We start from the raw sequence: 27,726 nt of genomic DNA, 5'->3' as shown, positions 1-27,726 counted from the left end.
CAACGTGAGGGACTATCCTGATGAGGTTAAAGAAGAGGAAGTAATGTAGCATCTGCTGAGGTTCACACTGCTTTAAATTTGGTAATTCTCAGTTCTTAGGGAAGAGTGTCAGAAAAAACAACCTGTGGTTTTGGAAGGTTTAAGCAAACACATGCTATTGACCTGGATAAGACTTTATTTGGTCTAGGGTTAACCAAAACCAGATTCCTTTCAATGATGGCCAGACATGTAATAAAATAAAACACACTTGCTTGCAGAATTTGAAAAAAGAATTCATCTTCACATCATTAGGGTAACTGCCTATGAAGAGGGTATAGACCCTCTGTATCTGAAAACTGTTGGGAAACAGAGACATTTTAATCCTTCAAATGATAATTATTGTAATATCTATTTTCCATTTGCAGCAGAGTTTATCCTGAAGGTGAGCCAGGAAAGGCTGCAAAAATGTATTCTACTTTCTCCAGTCAAACAGTTACGTAGTTAAAGCAGACCCACATGGAAAAAAAAAAAAAAAAGAGTAATTATGTACTGGAATATTAGAGGGCATCGTTATTTTTATTTCAATGTTATTATTAGTCTAATGGCATTGCAGTCTTAAAAGGCAGAAAGAAGGGAATAAGAGTTGCTAACAAAGTTGTAAATCATGGAAGGATTAATCAAAGTATCAGTGCTGCATGGAAATGACTGTTTTTGTGATAAAACTGACCAGTTTGAAAAGTATGACATGAGTATGTTCATTAATAATTGATATAATTTTCCTAAACACAGCATGTGCATGCTAAGCAGCAGATAACAGATTCGCATAAGAAGTAGGAAGAGTTTATACATGCAAAAAGTTCACTGCATTTGCATCACACGTTATTAGTTGACCTCATAAAACAGGGGCAAGCATGATTTCAATAACTGGGAGACAAAGAATTGGAAGCTCTTTGGGTAAATTAGCTGTGGGGCAAGACAGGAAACAACTACTAAGATCCAGTTTGCCAGTCACCCTGGTGATGCAACAGCCAGGCTATTGCCTGTAAGTGACAGAGGGGAATACAAGCAGCCTGCACTCTGCGTGTTTTGGTCTGCTGCCTTAGCAAGATCTAGCAGCAGAGCTTGTGGACAAAGCAATGAAATTCGCTCACGCCCAAGCCTGTAACTGGGAACCGACAGCCAACAGCACCTTTGCATTTCCTCAGCCTGCTTGCTGAGCTGAGAAGCAGAAGTACCAGGAACTGCTCGTAAGTTGTGTCAGCTCGTGACTGTCAGACCAAGGAAGTTACAGGACCAGCTGGTGAGGTTGCTGGGCTACTTAGCACTCACCAAGCAGTGGTCTCATAGGCTGTAAGTACAGGGAAAGAGGCTCAGGTGTTGATTTATCTACGTACCTGACTTTGTTTCTGGCATATATTAAAAATTCACAATTCTGCTGAATTCTACAGGGGATGCCACTGTTCTGTTCTGTATTAAAGCAGGCAGTACGTGCTGAAGATATGTTTGCAAAACTCAGCTTCTTTTAAAACACTCTCATTAGAGCGACTGCTAGCATTCATCTCTAGTGGCCAAAATTATCTTTGCCAGGGCATAACCAACCCTAGATTTCCCTAGCCCCTACTCATACACATTAATTAAAACACAAAAGAGAAACCTCAGCTCTTCCAGAGGGCGGATTGTTTTAGAAAATGAGCTGGACTGCCTTCCTAGCAAGCATTTCCTTGCTATGTTTTCCACAGACCTAATTTCACAAATTGGGACTGCTAGTACAGCAAAATACAGAAATTAAAAAAATAAAATAAAAACCCTGAGTCCACAGCTGTACACTGTGTCACCACCAGACTTAAAGTCACCACCAGACTTAAGTCCACCTAAATCCTCCTTTGTTGCTGTTAACAATGGCAATTGATGCATGCAGATGCTCAGATAACAAAACAGCAGAATCAGTACAGCAGAGTAGTAGTATATTCAATTACTTGCTTGCAAAATGTTATCTTTTTACCAGATGTTTATTTCACCTGTGGGAGCAGTCCTAACTTTTTTTTTTTTTTTTTTTTTGCAAAATCAGACTATTTTATCCATTGTAAATACAGATTTCTTTCAAGATTGTTCAGGGCAAAGGCTTCATGAATTCAGTGAGTGAAGCACTGAGTAGCCATCTGGCAACACAAACACCAGCTCACAGCAGTCTTTAATACTGAGAAAATCAGCTCCAGAAGTGGGTTCATGTTGAAGGGCATTACATTCTTCAGCTATCTGTTAGTCACACAGCCACAGCCTCCCCTCCCCTTGTCTCACTCCCAGTCCTTCCCTATCTGACAAGGCCAAAGGTGACAAAGGCCATTCCTCTAGATAAAAAGGCAACGTATTAAGTGCAAACACTTCCTGACCATTTTCATACTGCTGAATCACACGTCCATTACTAATGTATTGTTCCGCACTGGATAGAGTTTCAAAATTTTTTGTTGCAACATAATTCTTGCATAGACACGTGCATGCAGGCACGTCAGCTGTGCAGCGTGGCTGTGAGCAGCTCAGCCTTGGGAAACATCACAGGCATGCAAGGAGAAAAAAGAAGACAATCCTCAGCTACCGTTTATTGTGTTTTCAGTCTTCCTGAGAAGTTTGGATAGGCAGGTAAACTGCCTTACCAGAATAGTGTGAATAAAGAGACATGCAGAGCTCAACAGTGTGTCAACCAAGGCCAAAAAAAAAATAGTCCTGATCTTATTTTAGTTCACCATGAGTTTTCTCTCTGGACATTTATAGTTTATAACTGTCAGTGGCAGAACACTGGACTACAGGCACCTATGATACAGACCTTGACATGCAAATCACTTTGGGGTTTCTCTCTAAATTTTTTCTTATGATGTGGGATAACTTGTATATTTTGAGACTATCTCCATGGTTTCACAACCAATGATGTTTCACAAGAAATACCAAATGATATTTCACAAGAAATATCATTTGATTAGATTTTATTTACTTCACAGTAATTTACATATGAATTTGAAACCGACATTACTCTGTGGAGTACATGTACTCAAGTTAACATAGAAGTTTGACTAATTGACCTAACCTAAGAAATAAAGATGACACCACCAATGAATGCTACTTGGAGGCATCTCATAAGCACTCACTCTACAGAACTTGTACACTTTCACTTCACTTCTGTTGGAAATGAAAACAGCCTTTCCACAAAGGAAAGTGACTGTATACCACTGCCATCTAAGTAGATCGCCAGCAGTATCGAAGAGGGAGACCCAACTTCACAAGTTCCCTTTGAAACACCTTTTTCCTCTATTCTCTCCTTCCAAGTAACCATATTTACTCAGACCAAAACATGTGAAAACTAAATTCTCCTTTAATGCGACAAAGTTTAGGATAAAGCTTCCCATTCTGAGTTTCAGACTTGGAGAGAAATAGAACCCCTTAATTTTGAGCATGTTTCTTAAAACTTACCTGAGCAGAGAAGTCAATTAACTTTGGAAGCAACAATTTACTTCCTTCATCACTCTTCAGAAAATCCAGCAAACTTCCTGTTACAACAGAGAAAGATTAAGTCAGTGTAGCTTATTATCAGAATAAAGTTCCCACTAGGTCCCCGATTTTCTGAGTCACAGAAGTTTTGCAGTGAATGGTTTTCATGTACTTTCAAGCCAACTGCAGTAAGCCCATCTCTTTACACGACCTAATAACAGTAACATTCAAGCCAGCATGGCAGGTATCCAAGTTTTGCAATTTCCCTGGGTGTAGAAAACTCACATCAGAGCATACCTTAGCTCAGCGGTGCTGAATTGGATAATTACCCTAATCTACAGACTATCAGGAAAGTTCTCTAGGAGAATCTCACTCATTAATTCTTTCAAGGTGGTAAAGAATAAATTGCTGAATGGTAGCTAGTGTTTATGAAGTCATCAGCAGAACTGCTTGAAAACAGAACAAAACAAACAAACAAACAAAAACCCTACTAACTAAAACAATCTGAGAAGGAAACCTCACTTATTTTGTGTAGTGATACTCTACTACAGGTTGTCCCTTTCTAGTAGTGCAGCAGTCCTTTCAGGAACACTCATCACTCCCCTCATTAAACAAGTATTTATCAATTCAAGAGCTATATAAGACAATTTCTAAGGTTTTAATTATTAAGCGGCTTGTTATGACACCAAAGTTAAGTATGGTTAAGTATTAGAACCCAAAGGAACCAGAGCTATTTCGAGGGTTGTGCTCTGCACCTGAAACAATTTAAAAATGATACATTTAAGAAATCTGTAAAAAAAAAAAAATTATTTCAAAAATGCAATAATGAATCATAAAATCAAACCCTTATCCCTCCTCTAAGATCCCTCACTTTATATCAGAGCATACAAAAGAAAAATGTTAAAATCCCAAGTTTTCCTTTCTCTTGCTTCCTTTTTAAAGGATGGGCACTGACTAATGAATGATTAATAAACAGAAGTGTTTACTAAAACCCTGCTTGAAGATCCTCTGTCATTCTCACCTTTTGCCATGAATTCTGTTATAATATAAATAGGCTCTTCTTTGGTCACTACAGCATAAAGCCTAACTAGCTTGTCATGCTGAAGTGTTTTCATGAGGTTGGCTTCCTCCAGAAAGGCTTGCACAGACATTGTTCCCGGCTTCAGAGTCTTCACGGCCACTTTTGTACTGTTATGATAATAACCTAAAAGGGGGAAATATGTTCAGTGCACTTGCAGTCACCCTGCACCGCGCAGCACCCTGATTAGCAGGAACCCATAAAGCAGGTGAGGTTAGATTCCATTAACAGCTAGGAGCCTGACAACAAGCAATCACATGTAGCACAAATATTTACACTAAAATTCCTTTACGTTTTGCCAGTGATACACTGCAGTCAATTATAATCAATTTTCTACCTTTTATGAATGGTTTATCTGAAAAAATAAAGAAAGCAAGCTTTCATTTATAAGTAGCCCACGAGAAAATACTAAAACAGTCAAGAGATGTTTTAATAAACATCCACATAAATAGTCTCAAAATCTAATAGAGCCCATGGATTGCTTACAAGACTGTGGAGCATCTTTAAATACCATGGTTAGAACCATTTTATGCATGCCGGTCTCATGCTTATAATCCTTTCTTTAACCCTCAGTACTCAAAATGGAACTCTTCAGTAAAGTGCAACCAAATGAGCATTCTCATGACCATCACAGATATGCTGGCAGCACTGCAATCCTGCAGTGTTCAGAGCAAGATTTAAAACATGATAATTCCTTTCCACATAGCACATGCCAAGAGTAGAAACAATTGCGGCTGTTTCATTTCTCTGTTTATCAAACCTTGTAATGTAATACTCTGACTATATAAAACACAAATATCAGTAAATAAATGTTAAAATAGCATTAAATAAAATCAATAGAATAGCAAGAACTGATCCTAAAGTTTATCTTGTAAAGTTTTTTAATTTGAAAAAGAGATAGAAATAGGAAAGAAAAGAAATAGAAAAAAAAAAAAGAAAAATAAAAAAAATAATAAAAGAAATAGAAAAAGAGAGGGATATAAATGCAACATCTTCATTCCAGATTTACAGATTGCTCCAGTAATATCAAACCGCAGCCTTTTGCCCCCCCCACCACACACATTTCAACATTGCAAAAACGCTTCTTGGAGAGGTAAAGCTTTTGTGATTCAGAGAAATAACCTCAGTTCCACATTCAGCAACAATCCAGACAGTATTACCACAATGGATGTACCTCTAAATTGGAGCCTGCAATTTCTGTATATTACTTATTGCCTTAATACAGGAGCTCAGTGGCAAAGCAAGGAAATAATTTCCAGATCCTAAGTAATTGCTCTAATCACTGCACATTTTATCACCTTTTTTAAAAGAAAGATCATCACCTGAGAAAAGCCACTATAACTGTGAGCAAATATTCAACTGCATGATTATTAAACATATTTTTTCCAAGCACAGTATGGTCAAAGCATAACACAGATATTCCTCTAGATGGTCTAATAAGAAGAAATGACAATAACAGGTCAAATTCTGCCATTAAAACTCAGGTATACAATTTCTATCCATCAAAAAAACAGGTGTTAAATACACCTCTTTCTGCTTAAAAAGCAGAAGGCTTATATCTGTAGTTTGTAATATTCTACACCATACCCTGAATGAGAGCACCAGTTCCACTCCCCATTTGTTGAATACTCTGCTAAACATACTAATTAATACCTTTACTTCTGTGAGACAATTCTGATCTACACTCTTAACACTAACAATATAATAGTATTTTATATTCACTAGAGATTCATCAGACTAGGTTTCTGCTTACAGAAAATTTACATTACTAAGAACAAAAACCTCACCCAATACTGATGTTCTCTGCAGGAAAACAGTCTATCCTGGTCCTCTGGTGGTAACATACAAAACAAAGTAGCATGAGAGCATTAGAGACATTTGACCCTGATCTGTCTCTCATTCATTTATTTCATCAGGTATTGGGGGAGGTGGTGAGAACAACACACAGCCAGTGAGGAAAGGTGGTTGTGAACTCTAGGGGTTCATCAGCACACGTTATGGTGTCTGTAAAAAATGGACTCTACACAGCTCAGCAAAACTGGAATTTGTTTTACCTCTTTCCCCCACCCATTACAAGTAAAGCCCTCACAGAGCATGAGTCCCTGCCTCTTCAGATAAGCTGGTATCACCTAGCCACCTGAGAGAAAGCTCCCATCATCTGTGAGCCAGAAGTGGCAGAGTACGAATAACACATGAAGGGGAGCATTATATTAGAATATCAGGCTAGACAGACATGAAGCAGGCAGCATCTTTTCAGTATGCATCTGTACCACCAAAGCTTAATGTCCTAGTCCTCAGGTCGGGTCGCTTATGATTACCAAGAGGACCCCACACTTGCTGTGTCATGGTATTCCTTGGCGTAAAGTATGAATGAACTGATGTTCACTTTGCCACCTAAACATGAACTCAAAAGGACAGATAGATAAGCAATGAAATTCTTGCTTACATCTAGGTCATCTGACATAAAATTCAGATTCTTTGCAACTAATGTTCAGCTCCTGTATGGTACTGTAAAAATACATATGTGATGCTGATGAGATGTACTAGCCAGTTTTCTTGGTTCATTTTAGATGTCTTCGTGAAAATAATAGTACTTCTGAGGTACGGTTTACTCTGATTTTAATAACAGCTGCATAAGAAAATACACCCCAAAATGTTTATTACTTATATTCTAATTTGGGGTTTACAAAGTGAGAGAATCTTTTACACCTGAGATGCGAGCAAAATGTGTCTCATTAATAAAATACACCGTAATGTCTCCATTTGGCTTGTTAACTTTTCTCTTATCCCTACTTGAGAATTCTATTCATGGATTATTAATGTCACAGAGCATTATGGTTCACATCATATCTGTGCACACTAGGAACAAAAATGCATAAAACATAGACCCTACTCTTACAGTGCTACTCCGGTTCATCACTTCACTAAAGAAGATGCCCAAATGAACTAAACTCCATAGATGAAAACCCTTTCATACCATGGCAGGAAGCAAGCCCCTCAGCAGTTTAGGCTTTTAAAATTTAAAAATTAGATATGATGCAAGAAATAATAAGCGAATCTGAGGAATCTGACAATTGCTTACAGAGAGCTATGCTCTTCTTACATGTATGAATAGATTCTATTCTGTATGAATAGAATCCTCCAAAAATTGTGTTTGGCCCATTTATTTTGGAGTTGATTATGGTATTTTCACAGGCAGGTTGCCAGATTTTCACATGGGCTTATTCAGGCCTAGCTGTGATACAAGCTCATAATAGGCAATAAGTTGAGCCTACCAAAAGCATTTCTGACCAGATCTCCAGGACTGAAGATGAACGGCTTTGTGAACGAGTCTACAAGAGGCAGCTTTCTCCTTCCTCTGCCTTCACACTAATTCCCTATAAGGTTATACTGGAAACAACCTGAGCTACAGAGGTATGACACTGTTAGAAGTCAGACAATGTCTCAGGCTATTGCAGCTGCAGGAGGTACAGTATTTCCAGGATGCTGGCTGGAAAGAGACTGAGCAATAGCAGCTTCTCTGCATCCTATTGCACATCAACACATCACTCCTCCTTCACCATCTACACCATTGAACAGTTTGGGTTGGAAGGGACCTTAAAGATCCCCTAGTTCCAACCCCCTGCCATGGGCAGGGATGTCACCCACCAGACCAGGTTGCCCAAAGCCCCATCCAGCCTGGCCTTGAACACCTCCAGGGACGGGGCATCCACAGCTTCTCTGGGCAACCTGTGCCAGTGCCTCACCACCCTCTGAGTAAACAATTAGTTATGTCTAGTATAAGTCTCCCCTCTTTTATTTTAAAACAATTACCCCTTGTCCTATCACTACAGGCCCTGGTAAGAAGTCTTTCTGCATCTTTCTTATAAGCCCCTTCTAAGTATTGGAAGGCCACAATAAAGTCTTCCTTGGGCCTTCGCCAGTCTAAACAGTACCAACTCTCTCAGTCAGTCTTCACAGGAAAGGTGTGCCAGCCATTTGGAGGCCCTCTTATGGACCTGCTCTAACAGGTCCATGTCCTTCTCGTGCTGGGGACCCTAGAGCTGTGTGCAGGACTTGAGTAGGCATGAAGGAGGAGGCATGCAGGTGTTTGGGGTGATGGCATTTGTCTTCCCAGGAAACTGTCACATGTGAAGATGGCTGAACAACTGCCTGACAATGGGAAGTGGTGAATAAATTCCTTATTTGTCTTTGCTTGTGCATGCAGCTTTTGCTTTACCTCATAAACTGCCCTTATCTCAGCCCATCAGTTCTTGCACGTTTGTTTACCTTTCTGATTATTTCCTGCATCCCCCCCCCCCCCCCCGAGGGCAATGACTGAGTGGTCTAAAACATAGATGTGTTATCAGCATTATTCTCATCCTAAATCCAAAACACAGCTCCATACCAGCTACTAGGAAGAAAATTATCTCTGTTCCAGCTGAAACCAAGAGATTCTTCTCTAACATATGCTAGCTTTCTCCAAAACCCAAAAGTAAATGTGCAGGAGGAGGATGTCAGCTTGGAAGCTCAAAAAGTACTTATTGTTGAACTGAAAAGACTATAAGAGAATGCTCGCAAATCTTCACATTGCAGTAACAATATTGTCTCTATCTTCCCATATACTACAGAGTGGTTAAGGTTGGGAAGGACCTCTGGAGGCCATTTGTCCAACCCCCTGCTCAAGCAGGGCCACCCAGAGCAGGCTGCCCAGCACCACGTCCAGGCGGCTTCTGAAGATCTCCAAGGAGGAGACTTCACAGCCTCTCTGGACATCCTGTGCTTGGTCAACTCTCATAGTAAAGAATTGCTTCCTGATGTTCACATGGAACCTCTTGTATTTCATTCTGTGCCCACTGCTTCTTGTCCTGGCACTGGGCACCACTGAAATGAGACTGGCTCTATTCTCTTTCCACCCTCCCTTCAGGTATTTCTAGATGCTGATAAGATTGAACCTGTGCCTTCTCTTCTCTGGGTGAAAGGGTCCCAGCTCTCTCAGCCCTTCCTCAGAGGAAGAGATGCTCAGGTCCCTTCAACGTCTTCACAGCCCTTTGTTGGTCTCTTTCCAGTAGCTCCATATCCCTCTTGTTCTGGGAAGCCCAGAACTCTTCTGAACTGGACACGGTTCCCTCTGAAATCAAAATTCTAGGTACCCTTTAGCAAGCAGAAATTTATTTGGTATTGAAGCTATGGAATAGTATTTCTCATTCATACTATGGCCTAAACATGATTTTGCTCCAGATGAGGTAAGTAATCAGGAGAGTCTAACAAGTAGCTTATTTCTCAGTATCTCTATTTAACTCCTGATGCCTCTGGTTAGTCATCATTACAATAAACAGTGTTTGTTCATATCCTGCACAGGTGACCTGATAAGTGTTTTTCAGTCTGAACTTCCTTGGCTCTAAGATTAACCATGCTCCTGATTTGAAAGGATCTGCACCGAGCAAATCAGCTTCTCTCGCTTCAGAAATGAAGCAGAGAAGAGGAAACACAGTGATCATTTCACAGTACATTAATTTTTCTCACAGTGTGACAATTCAGATAAAAGGGTTAGGCCCAATTTAGATGTCAAAATAACGACACAAATAAGAGGAAGCATCTTGAACCAGAAACACCCTTTTAAAGTTTTATGCCTTTGTGTTTGTATGCAGAAGTAGTCACTTCCCATAATGATCTACATTTTCAAGCAGGTGATAACGTTCTGCCATGAAGTCTTCCACAGCATTTCAATGTCAGTTTATTTCTTGCCCTGGTTTATCAGGAAGAGAATAACTGTACAATGGCTGACGCTTGTCTCAACTGGCAAGTAAATTGTCATTTATGTATAACACAGCCAGAGGCTTTCTTAAGCCTTTTCTTGTGAAGGCAGATGAAAGGCTGAATTTGTCTATGTTGCATCACAGAGATGTGTTGTTGACATTTTTGCATAATTTGTACCAGCAAATTGCACCTATTAGAAAACATCTCTTTAAAACAATGAAATATCAAGTGTGTTCCTGTTAGACTGCTGCACTCCTGTGGGTCATTAGAGCACCCTTTGCATCTTCTAATAAGCTTTGGGATATGCTTCTAAGTTTCTTAGAAAAGCCCCGCCTATAGAATCTTGATAATACCAACAGTAAAAAAATGTTGTAATAGTATTAAAGCGATTTTATTGCTATCTAAATATAACCTCCAAAAAGGAGAGTCAGAGAAGGCTTAGACGATGATTTGACCTGAAGAAACATCATAGTGAAGACTTTGGAAGGAAGGCATAGTTTATCTCAATTAAGTCAAGTAAGATGGTAACTGTTAACATGTGCGTAACTAATGAATAACACACAGAACAGATAATATGCTTCCCAAAAGAATACTCAGACCCCTGAATAGGCAGCACTTCAAAAGCAAGAGAGTTAAAACATTTTTGCAGAACACGATTAGACAGTGGTCATAGCCCTTTGCCAGGGGAAGCCATTGAGGCTGAGAAAATAAAAATGTTTTTAAACAAGCAAGGTTAATTATGATTATAATAATTAACACTATCAGTTTTAGCTGGTTATATATTAAAATTTACTACTTGTAAATCTTACAACACTTTCATTATTGGGGACCTGCATGGTAGTTCAAGGCTGGGGGTGATCAGTCTCTTATCTTCTACCTACATCACCTGCTTCCTGAGTAGCAAGCTCCAACAATAATCTTGTATTAAATATCTCCTTTTTTCACCAGGTTATGGTAGTCCCATCCATTATATTTCAGTCTCTTCTTTGCCAATAGATGATAAAAACTTTACATATAATTCACTGAAAGACAATTTGTTCCATGTCTGTGTCAGGTACCTTATCTTTCACAGATCCTCTCTCCTATTATTTTTCCTCATGAGAAGGTATATTCTGAGCCTGACTATTCTGTTTTCACAAGTATATCATACCAGGCTTATGTCCACTATTATTCTGAGTGATTCTTAAATTGTACTTCTTTCAGCAGATTTAAATATTATTTTCAAAGAAATAAACTTACCCATCCAGACTTCTCCAAACTGACCAGCTCCAAGTTTCTTCACTAATTTAATTGATTCCCGTGGAATTTCCCATGCATCTTTATCCCATGGTTTTTGAGGCTTAGGACAAATACACGCTTTTTCCAACCTTCTACATAAGCCATCTGATTGCTCTGTTTTTTCAAAGGAAAAACAAAATATAAAATCCATTGCAATCCATTTAGTCAAAGACCACTTGATTTAGGTGTGCATTAACCAGCTCAAAATAATTCTCAAACAAGTCAGTGCCTTATGAAAATGTAATCTTTTTAGTGCTTTCACACAACTTTAAGTGCTTCTATACTTTGAAATTCAGGGACAGATTTAATAGAGAAGTGCCGCACACATCTGGCTACCATCAGGTTATTTTGTTTTAGTACAATTTGTACCAAATAGCTATAAGATCTGATTGCTAACAGCAAATATGAAGATGCACATTGGTGTCAGGCTTGAAATCTTTATTCTGAATCTGTCTTAAGTTTTCTTATGCTGTGTGGTTTTAGATGTGTGCATACATAAGAATGCAAGCATTAATAGGTCACAATTATTTTTTCTCCAGTCACTTACCACCTATAACTTTAATACAAATGTAAAATAATTCTCAGATTTATAAGCTGTGCAGAAGAATTACCACGCATATCTAACAACTCAGAGAAATGTCATGGCCAAGTCTTCGGCGTGGCTTTGAAAAATGAATGTGATTTTCCTGTCTCACATCTTTCTTATTCTGTCTTCCCAGCGACAAGACAAAAAAATATATTTTGGAGTTACCCACCATGAGGTTATACAGAATAAAAAGTCATTTTTGTAGCTAAAATATAGGTGGAAACTTGTTCCTATCCCCCTCCTTTTGTTAATAATAAATGCGTACATTCTCTGTAGGTGTAATTTTCTTTTACAGCCTTCAAAACTCCATTGATGAAATAAATAAATAAATCTGCAGGAAAAAAAACACTTCAACTCTCATCATCAGATATAAGAAGACAGTAGTTACAAGTCTATACCTATTTCCGCTAATCATGATTACAAATTTAATCTCAAATACAGAATTTGTTTCCAATGCAGTCAATTCTTACTATAGTTTCACATCATCATCACTATGGTGAGATGTTTCAGAGAACTATTTTTTATTTTACAACGGTATGCAACAGAGCAAGGAGTATTAGGTCTGATTATATAACAACCTTACTTGGGTTCCAACAAGTTTTACTTTATCTTCAATAACATGCACGTCTGAGTTATTTAGAAAAAAAAAGATGAAAAGGTCTGAAACAAAACAAGAAAGCATTTATTTTCCTTCACAGGAAATAACGGCTGTATTCTATTAAGTAATCCACTAATGGATTTAACTTACTTTGATAATGTTTGATCATATCATTGATGCTGGGAAAAGTTATTCTTGGAGAGATATAAAACCCTCCATTGTCTAGACTCCTAATTTTGTAGTGCTTAATGACATCACCATGTTGCGGATCATAGTCTCTTATGGACAAGGAATAGCTGCCTGTGGATAAAGAAAGAATGAATATTAACAGATAGCAAGTCTGTACTGTCCACACACACACAGCTGAGCTCAACAAAATTACCTTGTCTACTTTTTTTTTCCCACTCCTCTATTTCCTCAAAAACCATTTTGCAATCAGCATGAGGAAGTTAGCCAATAGCTGGTTCTGAACCAGTTACCAAAATGCTTACAGTCAGACTTTCTTTTTCAATCTTATTCAATAAACTTTAGACTTCCATAATTCAGACAGCTCCATGACTAACACACACTTCTGCATAAAGTCCCACTGACTTGAGTGGAACCACCTGGGAAAGCAACTCCACTGTTATCACACTAATGAGACAGGAGTTAAAATTTGGCGATTAGCATCTTGGAAAAGGAACACACTGGGGGCCATGGGCCAACTAGCAAAAGGATTGTTTGTAAATGGCTTGAGGCATTGAGGGGGGAAAGAAGATCTCTGAATACTTGGGATCCTAACCTCAGCTAGGATTTAAGATGCGGCAGCATAGTATCTGTCCTAAACTACAAAATTCTTAATTTCTTCCACTTATACAATTCTTGTCATCCATTTTGAAAAGACAAGAAACCACCTCAGTTCCTTCTCTCTCTCCACATGCAGATCCAGTGACAGAAGAAGACAGGAAGAAATATTTTGTGGGTACTTTGCATTACTCCCATCAGTCTCTGCTGAACTTAGACCTCTGTCTTCATTTGAGACTACAGAAGCAGTGATGTGGGCCCATTACAAAGAGCTATCTAGTCAAGAATCATTGAATTAAGTTGGAAAAGACTTTTCAGATCATAAAGTCCAGCTGTTAACCTGACTTACAGAGTCCTATCACTAAACCAAGTCCCTTAATGCCATGTCCACATACCTCTTAATTACCTCCAGGAGTGGGGACTGCTCTACTTCCCTGGGCAGCCCATTCCAATGCTTGACCAAGAATCTGCAATGTTAGGGCCAAAAAACTACCCATGTGGAGAGGAAAGACATATGATCAATTGAAGGGGTTAGCATGTCTTCCTCTGGAGGGTCCAATGTTAGAGTATCCAACTGAAGCATCCAATTAGGACACTGTTAGAATCAAGATATGGGAGGAGAACCACCTTATGTTCTCTGTCTCAGCTGAAAAGTCTGGAGCTTTTATTAAGCATTTCAGTACAAAGAGCTGTGTAGAAATATTTATCAAAAAGGTTTTTTGTTTATTTATTTTAAACCATACTACAAGGCAGAAGAGTAAAGTCTCATTATGCACTAACTATATTTTAAAACTTGTAGTGATGGATACAGACCCAATAATGAAAGACTTTATTATAAAATGCAGCTTTTGATATTTACAACTAAAATTGTCCTTTAATAAAATAATCACAAATGTTAGGAAGGAAAAAGATCTTTTCATTCACTCCTGCTTTTTCCTCAGTGTAATAAGCCATATATATACACAACCACCACTGCCACCATGCCCCATCTCAACTCAATAATTTGTAACTCCCCTCTCTTTCTCTGGTGACTTTCTCATCCTTCTCATTCCTAAGTAGCTGCAGTAAGTTCAGATAAGACACACTGGAATAACTCCCTACCAAGTGCCACTTGATGCATTTTTTTGTGAAGCCAGATCATGTGTTTTTAACTCTACTATCAATTCCAAAATCACCCATCCCAAAGCCTACCTTTTAACGTTTCGCTTTCTCTGATAAGGAATGCTCCAGGAGCATTTCCAGGAGCCAGAAGTTGCCTTTCAGCATCTTTTCGGGTTATGTCCTTGAAGAACCACCTGGAAAGTACATCAAAGAGTTAGAACCTTTTCCCCCCACCCACAAAGGATACAACACCAGGGTGAAAAAGAAATTTGCCCCTACTGAGAGGATAGAGGAACTTACTCTTCTGTTTCCAAGGTGTTTACTTTTGCTACATAGTTGCTGGGAATGAAACCTTCTTTTTTTGTTATGAGAGATTTAGCTTTCCACCATTCTCCCAGCCTAGAAAAGAAAACAAACAAAAAATGATAGTATTCAAAGGAAGGCAAAGTCATAAAGGGTTGTTAAGGTTCCACTGTGCTTAGAGCTTTGCCTATGCCAGAAAGTGCAAAATCACCTTGTCTCTGTACTCAGGCTCCTCTTAGAAGCCATTGGCTCCATCAGATCAAAATTTGGTCATCATTACCAAGGATGGCTGTCAAGTCCTATCAAAACTACACGTACATTTATATTTTCACTTATAAGGGATCTCCCTTAACATTCATAAACTCATGTTATGAGTAGGATATCAAAAAATTTAAAAGGGATTTAGATAAGTCCGAAGAAAAACTACCATATAATCAGTACTGTCATACTTACTCCTCAATAACTTTCAGTTTTTCTCCTTTTTTGAAGGACAAGTCATCTTCGTGAAGGCCATCATAAGGATACAGAGCTATCACAATGACTCCATGCTCTTCCGTTTCTACAAAGGTAGAAGGCCAAAGGAATGGTCTCATTACCTCACAGGCTGACAAAGCATAGCACACAGGCAGTAACATTTCTAGGAAAACATACCTTCATTGGCAAATATCTGTCCTGGTAAAAGGTGTGCCTCTGTATTTGCCTACAATGAAATATGCCTTTAATTAAGCAGTTTTACATTTTTATGACAAGTCTACATTACAATTATACATTATTCAGTTACTTTAGTATTATCCTCTATGTCTTAGATTAAAAGGAAGCATTTTGCAATAATTTCTGACCATTCTTCAAAAGCAAATTACAGTGGAAAAATATAGCAAGTCCCAACTAGATTTCAAATTGAGCAGCTCAGACCTCAGGAAAGTGTGACACAAGCTGTGGGGAAGTTCACATTTTGTGACTTCTGCTGAACAGGCTTAATGCAAGGGACAGTTGCAATAACAGGACAGTTATTATCACATTGCCAGTATGAGGAGCTGTCATGCTAAAGAACTACAAGCACAGCTACACTTCTAAGGTTCTGAAAGATGAAAATTGTAATTAAAAAAAAATGCAAATGGCAATTGTGATTCGTGTACTTTGATCCAGAGTCCACTGAGTCCACTGTGTCAGCTGGAGACATGCAAAAGAAGGGTGTTAGTCACACCCACAGAGAATACAGTCCCTGAATAAGGACAATTAGGAAATATCATTTCCTCAGCACAGTAGAGAGAGTGGGGGAAAGAGGAACTAGCAAATCTGAGAAACATCAAACCCCCTTAATACCCAATGGGATTCCCCTTCCCAGCACCCCTCCTTTAGCTAGTTCCTCTTACACCACAGTTCTACACACTTTAGAACTGCATCCATTTTGCTCCCCTTCAATTCTTACATACACAGCTTGTGCAAGGTCAAATACTGGCCTTCAGTGAATAAAAGGAAAGTTGACTAGGAATGGTAGAGGTAGAGAAATAAACAACTTCTGGATCCCACAACTATTAATATACAACACCGATAAAACACAACTAAAAAAAAAAGTTTCTAAAGTTACCTAGCATTATTCTACAGACACAGCTGTATCTAGATCAAAGGTCTCCAAGGATTATTGTTTTCATGCAGAAATTATGATATGTAATGAAGTAATTAATCAATATTTTTTTAAAGTGTTTATTCTTTGAGGGTGAACTGCACAAAGCCAAACTGTAGACTAATGATCAATTTGGATTTCTTCATGCATATGTTTTGGATTGAAATTTAGGCTATGCCAGTCATGCTTTGATCTTGCTACTGGAATTCTCCCCTGAGACTATCTACTTACTGGCCTTTGCTGTTTATTGGACGTTGGATCCCTCACATAAATAGTTCGTTCAGTTTTACGTACTGGTTGATTCTTCAAATCTAGCCCATCTCCATGCAGATTGTCTTTCCTTTTTGATTTTATACATCCCATATTTCCTGTTGGAATAAAAAATATATTAAACAAAAACATTATGCCATAAGCCAAGCAGTTTCCCATCCAGTCACCTGGTTTATGTAGCAAAAATTTACTTCCTTTTCATACACAACGGTTTACTGGGAGAACAACTTAATGTTAGGAACACATGCTGAAAGTTTTATTTCTGATGCAAAGGAAATAAATGATTTCTTATCTCAGTCCACAGATGAAGTAAATATTTCAAAATATTCATTTCCCATTCTAACATTTTTAGATTTATCATCTTTTCTCCTCAAACATCCACCAAACCCTTTCCATTTTTCTGATTCTTCTGTGAACTTCCAAATAAATGTAAGAGCAAATGTAATTACTGTAGTGAAAACTTGTTTCAGTGTTTTAGAGAGAAAGCTGCTTTGTAAAATGTAGGAAATATTGAAGAGGCTCTAGTGTAGCAGATCTTCAGGAAAAGCACTAAATAAAAAAATCCACTCCAAATGATGAGAACTGCAGCTGGATTTAGCAATTCCTGTATCTCCCCACTTTATTTTGTATATGCCAGTCTAACAGGGAGCTCAGCGTGATTCAATCCTCAGGCGAGCGCTGATGATTTGTGCAGTCCCAGCTCCATGGCAGATATGCTGCTGCTATGACTTTCAGAAGTGAATCTCCTTGTTCAGATGAGCCTGTTACAAAGGTCTAAAATTGACCATAGGTGTGTCGATGATGATAAACCACCACACAAGTATTTATCCTCCAATATAATTTAGAAGAATAATCCTCCTCTCAGGATGTGCATCCTTGCTAAATCGGATGAGATACAGCTGCTAGCATGTACACGACTGGAACCTGACTGCTAATCCCATGATGTAATTACACAGTACTTCAACAAGCACATATACAATGTTATCTCCACGCTCCTCCCTCAGAGGATAGTAATTATACTTACTCTTGAAAGAATCCACTATGAATGCTTTACAAACCTCTTCTTCCTTCGTCTCTCCCTCCTTTCAGGTCAGTGCTCTAATACTAGGTTTACAGTCATATTTTCTCTTGCAGGCACACACTCTCACTCCCCCTGCCCTAACTAATCTTTAAAGCCAGTTCTTTGAAGAACAATGTAAAACTTAAAAAAGGGCTCAGTGCATATGCAGGCTCAAGCAAACCAGAAGTAAATGAAACACACCTGGAAAAGCTAAAGCAGATTGCTATGCCCTACAGAGCTCACTTTTACCTCCATCTTTGTGAAGGAAAGGTTATCACAGCTAACAATTATAGCAGAGGTGCCTACTTGCAGGCTGTTTGACTGCTTCAGCGGAATGGCACCTTAAGCACCCTATCCCTGTAGGCAGAATTAGCTGTATTGGTCTGGGTCTATATTAAGACTTGTACTTTTGTAATAATACTGGCAATAGTCATGATACTAACTGGCATTGCTATAACAATAAAACAAAGCCCAGATGCAGCACTCCTATGTGGCATGTCTCACCTTCCCACACTTTCATTTTGATCGCCCCTCCTGCTGTTGAGGAAGCACCACATAGTGACAGATGCACTGTCCTGTGTGTGGGCTGAACGTTTTCTTCTAAAAATGAGAGGAAGGTATCTGCTGTCCCCTCCAATTCTGCAAATTATGTTATCTATTGTCAACAAATTTTGGCTGTCTGTATAATTTCAACAGGGATCTAGTGAACTGTGATACTGGTTTACAAGCAGCATGAGAACTCATTGCTCCCCTTCTTTTCTCTTGAAGTAAAAGGAACCATACAGAAAAGCAATAGGCACTGACCAGGCACCACCACTCCACACATGCAGAGCATACGGTTTCCTCTTCCTGTCTGTCAACACTTCAATCTTCCACTACTTGCTTGAAGGCCCTGCAGGGGACCTTCAGCCAGAATCTTCCCTTAGAAGCCAAAATCTTTAATGCTTAATATTGGTTTGTGAAAATGCCTATTGGGAGATTTTCCAAATGCTCAGTTCTGGGTGGGTTACGTGCTAGTCATTTAAAAAAAATGAGAAGGATTTTAATCATTTATTTTTAATAATTGTGGATATATGGATGACTTGTTCTGTAGCAATGGTTCATAGGAAATTTTTGTACATCCATGCTCGTGTTTGCGTGCTCTCACTAGACAACTGGAAGCCTAGTGTTTAATTACTTGCTGTATCTGCAAGATAAGGTGTTTAGCCATCTAAGTGCTAACCATTTTTGCTCTTAAATAATTCTGCTTCTACAGAACAAACAGCTAAAGTTGAGGACATAAGGTAATTTGATCTAAATTGCTTTCGCCTATTGCTGTAAGAAAGCTGAAGATATCTTTAGGAACTGCAGCTCACAGAGTGCCAATGTAAACTCATAGAAAAGCATTTTCACTCTGATTTTTCTGCAGCTTAAAGCACATGAACAGTAAGCCCATTGTGAGGTTCTGCTGGTAAGATCAAGGTTAGTATTTGTTTGTGACAATAACAACAATAGATCAGTAATACCAACGTGCAGGTGCCACATAATCCCCCAGAAGTATACCCAATGTCACGTGAAATTGCACAACTACAGTATGTGAAATAATACTTGTGATGCACCAAAGAGAAGATCCCGAGCCTCATCAGGAAGAAGTTTTTTTTTTCTTTTTTTTTTCTTTTTTCCCCCCAAGGAGATGAAAACCCTTAGACCTAGCCACAGAGCTTGGCTAACTAAAATGCTAATGTAGATACATCCTGGGACTTTTAGCTTCCTTACAAAGCAGGCCTCTCTTTCTTGCAAAAGAAACATACGAAAAAATGCAATGGCATAAAACAATGTTTAGTACTTCACATGTATATATCATAGACTTAACTGCATTGATATAATATATAACTTTCTGACATGCTATTTCTAAACAAGAATAGGCAGACTGTGGAGACAAAGTATAAAAATGTTGAAAAAGTATTTCAAGCACTAGAAACTGAATCAATGAGCACAGGTTCTTTTGATACCATGAAATGAAAGATTCTTGAACTCTTCAAAGGCCACAAGATCTTATATTTCTACACATGCTAACACTTTGTAAAGCTGCATGCACTGGGCTCCAGACTTCACATGTAAAACTGCACAAGCTCAGTCCTACACCCAAAGCAAACTTAACTGTCCTGGTTTCAAAAGTTTCTGCTCAATGACTGACTGCAGCAGTCACTGCAGCATATACACTGAAGGGTTTATACTCAGTTTGTTTCATCGGCTATGCCAGATGCAATGCCAATAAAACAATATTACACATTTTTACTGAAATCTGATAAAGTTCTTTCCCAGGGTTTTGAGAGTGGTATTAAGGATTTGTGGAGCTAGTATAAACAGCAGGCACTGATGGGAGAGTTCCAATCAATACACATTAAATAATGGATTTCAAAATACAAAATGCTATGTAATTACCAGGGTTAATCACGAAAATTCAATCCTAGCACATTACACACTCAAGAAAAAAAAAAAATCTTTGAAATATGAAACGTGTATGTAGTATACATCTTTCTTAGTCTATAGAGTACTCATAAGGAAAATCCGAAGGGGGAAAGTTCAGTCATGCATGAATAAAATATTTTACTTAGTGTAAAGTGTTTATTTGCATAGCTCTCTCTTCCTGTATCACAATGAATATCAAGGAAGTGTTTTGAGCAGATATAAAAAGAAAGAGAGTATGGTAAGCAAGAAAACAATACAGCATCATTACAAATGACACTATGTTATTGTTCTTCAGAGATAAAAATAATTATGACACCAAAGGAAATGCTATCAGTCTCCACTCAGACATTTCCCATCCAATACTTTTTCAATACAGAAAATATTACATCTCATCCATGCTTTTCACTTATTGTCCTCTCCCCACTTCTAGACATGAAACTCTTCATAAAAGTTAGCAGCTATGCTATATACATATGTTAAAAAAATAATAATAAAATAAATAAATAAAAGTAATAAGTTCTCTCCTAACAAAAAGCATCATATCATATAACATTGCTGAAAGATAAAGACACATGCTTGAATTAATATCTGCAGCATGGTGATAGCAATCCAAGTTCAGGCATCCTTCTAAAATCCACAGAACTATCCTTACAGACACAGCTGGGTTGTTTCACAGACACTGACTTTGGTGTCTAGAGAGACATTTGCCTTGAATTTTTCCCACTGAATTCCCTATTATCTTCCCCTATTTCATCTTGCTACAGCAGCACTCGGGTCTTTATTCCAGAATAGATTGCTAGGGTATCAGAAACTAGCACAACATTTCTTCAAGGTTAAAAGCTGCTGCCTATCCCAGAAGTGTGGTTGTGTTATCTGCTTTCTGCTGCTTCAGGCAGAGATCGTGTGACCGTTGCCTGTCCATCCACCATTTTTAGCATTTGAGGTTTCGTTTCCTCCCAGTGCTTATCTTCTGTATCACCTAAGAAGCTGATCTTATTTTTCACTTTGTTCGTGATCACAACTATTGGCATCCTTGTGATTCTATTACATACAATATTTACAGTGCAAATTAGAAACCATTTCCTAAAAATCAACCTGATACATCTTGGTGTTTCTTGAGTTAAGTCATATATTAAAGTAAATGATTTTCAAATCCTCACAGATTTTTCAATTATTTAGAGCAGCTTTATTTTAATCTGTACAGATAGTTTTTCATAAAACAACTAAAATAGATTAGACTTCGGTGATTTTTTTTTCCAATAAAAAAGTATTTTAATGAATTTGAACTACAACATTGAGCATACAATTTTATTCAATAGGTGTCTGTTTTTCAAAAGAACAGTAATCTCGTATATAAACACCAATTCTGTGGGTGGCTTAGTCTTTTAACAGATATATACGTATGTATTTTAATAGATACAAGGATGAAATGAATTTGTATTCAATTATAAGCTTTATCAGCAGTAAACTCTTCATTTAAGTCACTGAACTGTCTTACACATACATAGAACATGCATATATGTGTATACGCATCCATAGAGAGAAATGTTCCTTCACAGTACAAATAAGACAGAGGTACATTAAGGAGGAAAAAAAAATCAAGACCGCCAAATTATTCGAATTCTTTAGCGCTGCTTTCTATATTTAAGTTCCCAAGTCAAATAACAGGAAGCAATTATTTTCATGTATATACAACACTGCTTTTAAAGCTGAAACTTTAAAGCAGCTTGGAGAACAGAGAGGTAATCATTTCAGTTTTTAACACATCTTTCAAAAATTAAAAAGAATTTATTTTCCCTCCTCTCTTCTTCTGTAGCTTAATACTATTTTGTCTTAGTGTAGCCTTTAATGTCTGCTATTTTGCTGCAACCTCACAAGTTACAAGGCCTGAAGGAAAGACTGTGATGCCTTCGTTAGATCTCCCGAATAATAAAGATTGTGAGACTTCTCTGCATTACCTTCAAGGTTAAGGCAGAAGAGTCTTGAAAAACAAACATACAAAAACAGAGTTTGAAAAACAAACAAACTTGGGTCTAAAACTGCTGGGGAGGAAGAATTGTAAGTCGACCCTGTCCAAGGACACAAACACCTGCTTTCTCAGTACCCTCACCCAACTTTATCCATAACTTCATTTGACAGCTTCATTTTCACATTCTACGTGGAAAAAAAAAAAAAAAAAAAAAGGGGGGGGGGGGGAAGGGAATTTTCAAATTTAAGGAATTCATTTATCTTAAACTTTGTTGCTGACTTCCTTTCTGTGTTGACCTGCTACCACATCAACTGTGGTACCTGTGTTGCCATGATCTTCTTTACCTCTGTTATTGGGACTATGTGGAGGAACATCTCTGAGGGACTTGGGAAAACCACATTCATTTCTGACCCATTGTCACACGGTGCAGAACAGCAAAGCAACCTCCAAGGCATGCAGAGGAGTTTATTTTGAGGTGGTAGAGCTCAGCAAAGGTGTACTGACCTATACACATTTCCATAGTGCCACTCAAGACGTGTTACTAGGCTAGAGTGAGAATAACAGTGACAAAAATAAATTAGCTGTGGTCAGGGGTGATGTTAAAGAACTGAACTGCAGAGCAACTGAACTGAAGTGGATTCCTTTTTCCTTGCCTGACTCTATGTGCTGTCTTGAAAATGATCAGTTTTGGTTTTATTCAGCCTTGTTCTTATACCTGCCATTCATCATTTCATATATACATATATATTTAAATCTTACTGTAAGTCCTGACTGCCTGGTAACTTTCATTAAAGTAGACTCTTGCAAGTACAGAAATCCTGGGTCAGCTTTCATCTTGGGCTTATTTCACTTCCTACGTCTTGTTTTTGCACTAGAGACCAGCTACAGAGACTTAAGCAGTTTGTTCTTCCCTCGCCCTTCTGCTGAAATAGTTATGTATGTCTCAGTTGCTCCCCAACTCCTGTGTTTTAAACTGTTTTTAATTCAGCTTATTTCTATTGGACCGGGTTACATCATCTGCATGCCTCCCAGACTGAATCAATCCCTTAGATGGTACAGGGACAAAAAACCACCATGTGCTCTCTGAAATGCTTATAAAGAAGGAGCTTGAATAGCCTCAAGCTACCCGGTGTTTAACTATGACAACCTTGCCCAGTGTAGACTTTTTGTTGCTGTGAGACACTGTAGTTCAGCTGGCAGCATTTCTAGAACAGAAAATTTTGGCAGTTCTTAACCTACTTCAACCTTTTTCTGGCAAAAGGTGAGACAAGGACAAAATAATATTTTGACATCCATATATATAAACAAGCAAAGACAACAAACAATTTAATCTCCAATGTAACCTTCAAAAACCAAATATTACTATAGTGTATGTAACAGGCTGTGAGAAATCATCAAACGTTTAAGTCAAACCCTCAAATTTTCCAAGGGTGCACTTTTATAAGAGCAAGACAACACAGCTATCTGGTTTATCACCACGACCAGAACACCAGAACAGAATTACTCTGTGGGAAAGGCAGATCTGTTCTGAGCAGCACAATCGCATCATATAAGCTCAGTAACAAGTCTATTGAGCTCCAGTTATACAGAGCTTTGGGGGGTGGAACAAAATATTACTGCTGAAAGTTTTCAGATCCTCACCACCACTGGCTTTGAACCTGTCTCATAATTCCCAGTCTTAAACACTTTTTGAGGCCAATAATGGCATTTAGCCTAAATAGCTCTTCATCTTCTCAGACAATTAAGAAGCCACATCTCTCAGCCTCTTTTCTAGGTTTTAAAGACCAAGCCCTCTCAGTCTTCTCCATTTGCACTGGTCATCCCAGCAGCCCTTCCCCATATCTGTTTCAGTTTGATCTCATCCCTCTTAAGGATAGGAGACTGGACTTGGTCACGCACTCCAAGATGACTTTCAGCAATGCCTTACAACAAATAACACTGTTATTTCTTCCAAAGACAGAAATATGATCCCCAATAAATTTCAGCAATGAATTTATTGTTTTCAAACTTTCATTACGCTGGCTCTTTATAATCATCTTGTGATCAGTTAAGACATCCAGGTTTGTCTCATTTTTCATCATGACAAACTCTCATCATAGCAGGCTGTCATCTCTCCAGTGGCACAACCTTGCACCTTGGTATTAAATTTTTCCACATTATTTTACTAGACCATTCTTTCTGCACAATATTCTCAGCTGCCTGTGTGTTTCTAATGCCTCCGAATACCACAAGGGTACTCTGACTTTCTCATCGCTAATGAAAGTGTTTTTAAAAAAGTCTCAGTGTAACACTGATGTATCATTAGGCAAGAGAGACTGGTATTACCAAGAGTTTCGGGAAGTGCAACAGACAGGCACCACTACCCCAGTCAGCTTCTTTCTCAATTCCTTTCAAAGCAATTACGTGAGCAAGACAAATTCTACTTTGCCCACTCCATCTCATATTATTTTTTTACCATTTTCCAGTATCAGTTACAGAAAATATCACCCTACACTCTATCACCTTCATACTCTTCAACAATTACATTCCCATTACAGGTCATGTTTCTATTTCCTCTGCAATGTTTGTTTTTTTCAGTCCTGCACCAGTATTTCTGGTCCTCCTCTTCAGAGCCCAGATTCCCAACATTAGCACACAAATATTTGCCTTTACACACCAATCTGGGCTGACAGAATCCTTTCTTGATCTCGTTAGCATTTTTGACACTGATTCTTCTACCCTTTAGTGTCCTTTTTTCTTTCCCATGTTTGTCTGCAAAGTGAAATCAGGTGAAAGGCTAGGTAACATTTATAATTTAAGGCCACTTCCTAATTCAAAGATTTTTTAAAATCAAAATTCAAGTTAGAATGGAGAAAAAAATGTGTGCTGTTATTCGACTACAGTGGAAGCGTACTGTGTATTACAACACACAGAAAAAAATAAATCCCCCAGACAGCTGATATAAGAACAGGAAACCTTGGTGTGATAAAATACCTGCAGCTGCTGTATTGATGTGTTTCACTGCAGACACAGGAGAACTTCTCCTGTCCCCCTCCCCCTTCTTCTTCTTCCTTTCTTTTTCTTTTTTTTTTTTTTTAATTTAATTTGTTTTATTTTTAACTTACAAATCCAGGCATTTTAGCTATGTAATAACTAATATTAAATAACACATTGCTATGTTAAATGGAAAATCGGTGACTTAAATTATCACACCTCAAACTTCCAAGTAGGAAATGGTCAAATACAGCTATGTAGAAATTATGTGTGGTCAGGAGAGCTTTGAGGATTATGTATTTCCCTCCACAACAGCCTTTATAGAGTACTTTGGTAAAATTAACTGTGTCAGTTCAGGTAGTTTCCTATATTTGAATCCACAGCCCAACATTCATGTGTCTAGCCATTAAGCCTCCATGGTTAGGGTAAGTTTATCAGCGCTCAGCTCCTTGACCTTTATTGGAACTCAAAATGACAGGATAACATGTATAATAAATATCAGCATAAATGATAATCCAAAAGGGTCTATTCCTATAACACGAATAGAGGGAGAGGGTGAGGAGGTGGGGACCAAGTGAAGACCAAGAAAGAAGTGTTTTCTATTTCTATAAATCCATCCTTTTTTTTTTTTTTTTTTAATAAATAAATTTCCTAGAAGCTTGGTTTCACGTGGGAAATTTGGCCATGGTAAAAAATTAAAAATAAATAAAAATCAAGAAGAAACACTGAAAATAAGTAATGTCATTGTGGTAGTGAAATAAAGTTATTATGCTTATAAAAAGATGAAAATAAAATTCTGAAACTAAACATTACTTTGAAATGATGCAGAATATAATTTATACAGACTACTGATTCTTTTCCTTGTTTATTCAGTTGAATAAAAATACCAAAACACAAGAAAGTTAATCCACACAAGACTGTAATTTTGTTAACATTGCATAATAGATTTTATGTATTATGAAAATGTTCCAGATTCATGTAGTCAGTCTTTTTGGCACTGATTTTGAACCAAGTCCTACATTAAGCTAACATCTGGTTCCTGACCTTCTAACACTCACTTCATTTTATTACAATCATTTGCCTCAACTGCATCCTTGAGAATTTTGAGTCAATATCAACAATGAATTAATTCATTTTGCCAGCCCTCAGGCAACTGCATCTTCTATTTCCTCAACTTCTTTTCCATGGTATTTTATCTTTTGAAGATAGGGGAAAAGGTCAAATAACATCGTAATTTGTCATAACAGAATAAATACTTTTATCAAATTCTTCAAAAGGATCAAATGAAATGGAACAGAATAAAAACGTGCCAACATGTTAACCAACTTAAAGGGAAGGTTTCCGAATACTTCACGGACTTAATTGTTGTGCAAACTGTATGTAAAAAGTATCATTTTCTTTACTAGTAAAGAACCATAGTAATGAAAACCAGCAACTCCATATAACCAAATCTCCACTTCCAGATGAAAATTTGGCCAAACCACTACACTGAAGAGAATTAAAATTTTTCCAAGTATCCGGAAGTGTTCCACTCCTTTGAACAAACTCAAAGGACTATGTCTGCATTCCAATCGGAGCATATCTGCGATTCACATACACTTTTTTCAGCTTTAAATTTACCACTTGGGCCAATAAAGGCAGCGTGCTAAAGGTTCAGTAGTCCAGTATTTACCCTGAGCTTTAGAGACGTCAACATTTACAAGTAGGACGAGGATCCTTCTCCCCTCTCTTGCAAATGACTAGTGCAATCACTGTTGATAGGGAAAATGAGAAACTCGCAAAAATGGTCAGATTTTGGGGCAAGGTCTAGAAATCTGTGCATACTAAGGGACACACCAGGACAGAGGAAGAAATTTCGGGCAACTTCTCTCAAGAACACATTTGGAGCAGCTGCAGCACAGAGCACACCTCCGCGGGCTCCCCTTCAGCATGGTGGGCCTTGCCAGGCCAGAAGCACATGAACCATCCTCCTCTCCCAGCACGACTGCCCGAGCTCCTTGCTCCTTCCCTCTGCCTCCCACATACACACTTTGCCTCACACACAAGCGGGTGAGGTGCGCAGCAAGCAGTGCTGCATCCTTCTAAAATGCCTAGTTTATGTACACAGTGGTTTGACTCCGATCTTGTTGATTTCAACGTTCCGGTCAATTTACTTGCGAACAAAGGCATAGCCACACAACTCACACCGAGTAACCAGGTGCTCTGCACAAGACACTTTGCAGTACCAAGTGTCTGCACTTACTATGTGACGTATGAAGGACAAATTAGTTAGCTTCTCCCTGTTTCACTGAGCTTCAGAAGAACACGTGGGACAAAGCGAGCAGGTTGCTAACATTTAGCTAACGTTAATAGCTGCTGTGGCTAAGGGAGAACAGTGGTTATTTATGAACATGGCCTTCAACTAGTTAAGGATGTTGCTGGCAACAGAGTCCTTTGCAGACATGATGTCTTGCT

General features: G+C 38.2%; 1 protein-coding gene across 6 annotated transcripts in view; it reads right to left on the bottom strand.

Moving 5' to 3' along the window:
- LYN (LYN proto-oncogene, Src family tyrosine kinase) overlaps positions 1-27,726 on the bottom strand; it is a 52,377-nt gene that overhangs the window by 14,194 nt on the left and 10,457 nt on the right. For 2 of the 6 annotated variants that reach the window (XM_040545570.1, XM_040545566.1), the window contains exons 2-10: positions 16,781-16,917; positions 15,577-15,625; positions 15,379-15,484; positions 14,923-15,021; positions 14,713-14,816; positions 12,889-13,038; positions 11,516-11,668; positions 4,481-4,663; positions 3,442-3,518 (exon numbers count right to left, since the gene is read on the bottom strand). In XM_040545570.1, the coding sequence (XP_040401504.1) occupies positions 3,442-3,518; positions 4,481-4,663; positions 11,516-11,668; positions 12,889-13,038; positions 14,713-14,816; positions 14,923-15,021; positions 15,379-15,484; positions 15,577-15,625; positions 16,781-16,912 (1,053 nt within the window). In that variant the 5' untranslated portion in view covers positions 16,913-16,917. Of the gene's footprint in view, positions 1-3,441; positions 3,519-4,480; positions 4,664-11,515; positions 11,669-12,888; positions 13,039-14,712; positions 14,817-14,922; positions 15,022-15,378; positions 15,485-15,576; positions 15,626-16,780; positions 16,918-20,906; positions 21,334-27,726 lie in introns of those variants that run through there. The other 4 variants (XM_040545572.1, XM_040545568.1, XM_040545569.1 and 1 more) reach the window with 3 other exon arrangements.

This window comes from Cygnus olor, chromosome 2 (genome assembly GCF_009769625.2).
Source record: "Cygnus olor isolate bCygOlo1 chromosome 2, bCygOlo1.pri.v2, whole genome shotgun sequence".
NCBI lineage: Eukaryota > Metazoa > Chordata > Aves > Anseriformes > Anatidae > Cygnus > Cygnus olor.
This window is presented reverse-complemented; position numbering and strand designations above follow the sequence as displayed.